Source organism: Chiloscyllium punctatum, chromosome X (genome assembly GCF_047496795.1).
Source record: "Chiloscyllium punctatum isolate Juve2018m chromosome X, sChiPun1.3, whole genome shotgun sequence".
In the NCBI taxonomy this organism is placed as follows: Eukaryota; Metazoa; Chordata; class Chondrichthyes; order Orectolobiformes; family Hemiscylliidae; genus Chiloscyllium; species Chiloscyllium punctatum.
This window is the reverse complement of record NC_092791.1, coordinates 14,436,729-14,441,728: the sequence shown is the minus strand read 5'-3', so window position 1 is coordinate 14,441,728 and position 5,000 is coordinate 14,436,729. Positions and strand designations below refer to the sequence as shown.

Sequence of the window (5,000 nt, the reverse complement as noted above, 5' to 3'; positions counted from 1 at the left end):
GGGAGAGTGAGGCGAGGGAGGGAGAGTGGGCCGAGGGAGGGAGAGTGACGCGAGGGAGGGAGAGTGAGGCGAGGGAGGGAGAGTGGGCCGAGGGAGGGAGAGTGAGCCGAGGGAGGGAGAGTGGGCCGAGGGAGGGAGAGTGAGGCGAGGGAGGAGAGAGAGAGGCGAGGGAGGGAGAGTGAGGCGAGGGATGGAGAGTGGGCCAAGGGAGGGAGAGTGAGGCGAGGGAGGGAGAGTGGGCCGAGGGAGGGAGAGTGAGGCGAGGGAGGAGAGAGAGAGGCGAGGGAGGGAGAGTGAGGCGAGGGATGGAGAGTGGGTAGAGGGAGGGAGAGTGAGGCGAGGGAGGGAGAGTGGGCCGAGGGAGGGAGAGTGAGCCGAGGGAGGGAGAGTAGGTAGAGGGAGGGAGAGTGGGCCGAGGGCGGGAGAGTGAGGCGAGGGAGGGAGAGTGGGCCGAGGGCGGGAGAGTGAGGCGAGGGAGGGAGAGTGAGGCGAGGGAGGAAGATTGAGGCGAGGGAGGGAGATTGAGGCGAGGGAGGGAGAGTGAAGCGAGGGAGGATGATTGAGGCGAGGGAGAGTGGGTCGGGGGATAGAGAGTGGGCCGAGGGAGGGAGAGTGAGGCGAGGGAGGGAGAGTGGGCCGAGGGAGGGAGAGTGAGGCGAGGGAGGGAGAGTGGGCCGAGGGAGGGAGAGTGAGGCGAGGGAGGAGAGAGAGAGGCGAGGGAGGGAGAGTGAGGCGAGGGATGGAGAGTGGGTAGAGGGAGGGAGAGTGAGGCGAGGGAGGGAGAGTGGGCCGAGGGAGGGAGAGTGAGCCGAGGGAGGGAGAGTAGGTAGAGGGAGGGAGAGTGGGCCGAGGGCGGGAGAGTGAGGCGAGGGAGGGAGAGTGGGCCGAGGGCGGGAGAGTGAGGCGAGGGAGGGAGAGTGAGGCAAGGGAGGAAGATTGAGGCGAGGGAGGGAGATTGAGGCGAGGGAGGGAGAGTGAAGCGAGGGAGGAAGATTGAGGCGAGGGAGAGTGGGTCGGGGGATGGAGAGTGGGCCGAGGGAGGGAGAGTGAGGCGAGGGAGGGAGAGTGGGCCGAGGGATGGAGAGTGGGCTGAGGGAAGGAGAGTGAGGCGAGGGAGGGAGAGTGAGGCGAGGGAGGGAGAGTGGGCCGAGGGAGGGAGAGTGGGCCGAGGGAGGGAGAGTGAGGCGAGGGAGGGAGAGTGAGGCGAGGGAGGGAGAGTGAGGCGAGGGAGGGAGAGTGGGCCGAGGGAGGGAGAGTGGGCCGAGGGAGGGAGAGTGAGGTGAGGGAGGGAGATAGACTGAGTGAGAGAGGGAGGCCAGGGTCTAGTTGCTGGAAATGCTCCCAGGAACAGGCCTGTGCCAGCGAGAGGGTATACCCAGCCTGACCATCGGCCTGTTCCTGGTTCACGTCGCGTACACGATTCGGCTGAACACGTTGCTTACATAACCGATCGTCTCCAGCCCACGGGGCACCCCAGTCACATAATCTGTGGAGCAGAACGACACACATCAGCACTCGGCTACTCCAGGCTGGCAGAGAGCCCCTCAACCCACTGACTGCCACACCGCTCACCTTCTCCCATACCTTAGGGTGGCACGGTGGCACAGTGGTTAGCACTGCTGCCTCACAGCGCCAGGGACCCAGGTTCAATTCCCGACTCAGGCGACTGACTGTCTGTGTGGAGTTTGCACATTCTCCCCGTGTCTGCGTGGGTTTCCTCCGGGTGCTCCGGTTTCCTCCCACAGTCCAAAGATGTGCAGGTCAGGTGAATTGGTCATGCTAAATTGCCCGTAGTGTTAGGTAAGGGGTAAATGTAGGGGAATGGGTTGGTTGCGCTTCGGTGGGACAGTGTGGACTTGTTGGGCCGAAGGGCCTGTCTAATCTAATCTTCATCACTGAAGGTGGCACAGTGCCATCAAAGCCTTGAGCCCAGTTGTGGGCACCTGCAGAGGTGGCATTGAAATCGGTTCACCCACTTGCTGGGCACCAGGACTCCAACCCTACATGATCCATTGGCCAACAGGTGACAAAGGCACGCCACCTGTGCCCACTAGGGATGGGCATCACATGCCAGTCTCGGCAACAACAGCCACATCCGATGAGCAACAAAGTAAATGCCAACCTCAAACCAGTCGGGTGGTGGGGGGTGGGGGTGGTTGGTGATTTGAGAACCTCAGTCGCCTGGGATTGTCCAGTTTGATGCCCAGGATGGGCACCTCCACCCCGAAACAGAAATCACAGCCACGTTGGCAGTGGGCACCAAAACCTCAAACACAGGATACATCCTTCTCATCTCTGACGGAAGGTGAGGAGTATTGCTGAGCTGTTTGGTCAGCAAGACAGCGCAGTTTCAAAGAGAACGGCAGTTTAACAGGAAGCTGACTGCTTGCCAACTCATTCCTGATCGCCGATGCATTGCTGGAGAAAAGCTAATGCAGAGCTCAAAGCTCGAGACTTAAAGACATTCCATCAACCTGCAGAGAGTTCTCACAGTGTTTGAGATTCTGACTAACAGAATTAAGCCTCCTCACGACCGGGACTATTTGATCTTCACTGAGTCGTTCCACAAACGGACTCTTACCTTCAACAGAATCTCCGCTGAACTCCCCAACGGCCACAGAGTAACCTGCGAAAGAAACGTCCTCACGTTAACGGGACAGAAGGGAGAGAGCAGCTGACACAGCAGCAGAAACGGCCGACAGAGAGTCACCCAACAGACCAGGGAGCGGTCAGCGGGCACACCACAGGATACCTTCAACCATTCAACACAGAGACACCTATCGCGTCAGGCCATCGGACCAACTCACAGGGCATCACTGCGTTCATAGATCAGGGACTGAGGGAGTGCCACACTGTCGGAGGGTCAGTACTGAGGGAGTGCCACACTGTCGGAGGGTCAGTGCTGAGGGAGTGCTGCACTGTGAGAGGGTCAGTACTGAGGAAGTGCCACACTGTCGGAGAGTCAGTGCTGAGGGAGTGCTGCACTGTGAGAGGGTCAGTGCTGAGGGAGTGCTGCACTGTGAGAGGGTCAGTGCTGAGGGAGTGCCACACTGTCGGAGGGTCAGTGCTGAGGGAGTGCCACACTGTCAGAGGGTCAGTACTGAGGAAGTGCCACACTGTCGGAGAGTCAGTACTGAGGGAGTGCCGCACTGTCGGAGGGTCAGTGCTGAGGGAGTGCTGCCCTGTCGGGGGGTCAGTACTGAGGGAGTGCCGCACTGTCAGAGAGTCAGTACTGAGGGAGTGCCGCACTGTCGGAGGGTCAGTGCTGAGGGAGTGCCGCACTGTCGGAGGGTCAGTGCTGAGGGAGTGCTGCACTGTCGGAGGGTCAGTACTGAGGGAGTGCCGCACTGTCAGAGAGTCAGTACTGAGGGAGTGCCGCACTGTCGGAGGGTCAGTACTGAGGGAGCGCCGCACTGCCGGATGGTCAGTACTGAGGGAGTGGGCACCGTCAGAGGGTCAGTGCTGAGGGAGTGCCACACTGTCGGAGGGTCAGTACTGAGGGAGCGCCGCACTGTCCGAGAGTCAGTACTGAGGGAGTGCCGCACTGTCGGAGGGTCAGTACTGAGGGAGTGCCGCATTGTCGGAGAGTCAGTACTGAGGGAGTGCTGCACTGTCGGAGGGTCAGTACTGAGGGAGTGCCGCATTGTCGGAGAGTCAGTACTGAGGGAGTGCTGCACTGTCGGAGAGTCAGTACTGAGGGAGTGCTGCACTGTCGGAGAGTCAGTGCTGAGGGAGTGCCGCACTGTCGGAGAGTCAGTACTGAGGGAGCGCCGCACTGTCGGAGAGTCAGTACTGAGGGAGTGCTGCACTGTCAGAGGGTCAGTGCTGAGGGAGTGCCGCACTGTCGGAGAGTCAGTACTGAGGGAGTGCTGCACTGTCGGAGAGTCAGTACTGAGGGAGTGCTGCACTGTCAGAGGGTCAGTGCTGAGGGAGTGCCGCATTGTCGGAGAGTCAGTACTGAGGGAGTGCTGCACTGTCGGAGAGTCAGTACTGAGGGAGTGCTGCACTGTCAGAGGGTCAGTGCTGAGGGAGTGCCGCACTGTCAGAGAGTCAGTACTGAGGGAGCGCCGCACTGTCGGAGGGTCAGTGCTGAGGGAGTGCCGCACTGTCGGAGGGTCAGTACTGAGGGAGCGCCGCACTGTCCGAGAGTCAGTACTGAGGGAGTGCCGCACTGTCAGAGAGTCAGTACTGAGGGAGTGCCACACTGTCGGAGGGTCAGTACTGAGGGAGCGCCGCACTGTCGGAGGGTCAGTACTGAGGGAGTGGGCACCGTCAGAGGGTCAGTGCTGAGGGAGTGCCACACTGTCGGAGAGTCAGTACTGAGGGAGTGCCGCACTGTCGGAGGGTCAGTACTGAGGGAGTGCCGCACTGTCGGAGGGTCAGTACTGAGGGAGCGCCGCACTGTCCGAGAGTCAGTACTGAGGGAGTGCCGCACTGTCGGAGGGTCAGTACTGAGGGAGTGCCGCATTGTCGGAGAGTCAGTACTGAGGGAGTGCTGCACTGTCGGAGAGTCAGTACTGAGGGAGTGCCGCATTGTCGGAGAGTCAGTACTGAGGGAGTGCCGCATTGTCGGAGAGTCAGTACTGAGGGAGTGCTGCACTGTCGGAGGGTCAGTGCTGAGGGAGTGCCGCACTGTCGGAGGGTCAGTACTGAGGGAGTGCCGCATTGTCGGAGAGTCAGTACTGAGGGAGTGCTGCACTGTCGGAGGGTCAGTACTGAGGAAGTGCTGCACTGTGAGAGGGTCAGTACTGAGGGAGTGCCGCACTGTCAGAGGGTCAGTACTGAGGGAGTGCCGCATTGTCGGAGAGTCAGTACTGAGGGAGTGCTGCACTGTGAGAGGGTCAGTACTGAGGAAGTGCTGCACTGTGAGAGGGTCAGTACTGAGGGAGTGCCGCACTGTCAGAGGGTCAGTACTGAGGGAGTGCCGCACTGTCAGAGGGTCAGTACTGAGGGAGTGCCGCACTGTCAAAGGGTCAGTACTGAGGGAGTGCTGCACTGTC

At 60.7% G+C, this 5,000-nt stretch overlaps 1 protein-coding gene across 1 annotated transcript in view; it reads right to left on the bottom strand.

The window, feature by feature from the left end:
- LOC140471350 (integrin alpha-5-like) overlaps positions 1–5,000 on the bottom strand; it is a 276,546-nt gene that overhangs the window by 121,549 nt on the left and 149,997 nt on the right. Inside the window, 2 exon segments of the mRNA XM_072567381.1 lie at positions 1,443–1,486; positions 2,582–2,626. Of these exon segments, the coding sequence (XP_072423482.1) occupies positions 1,443–1,486; positions 2,582–2,626 (89 nt within the window).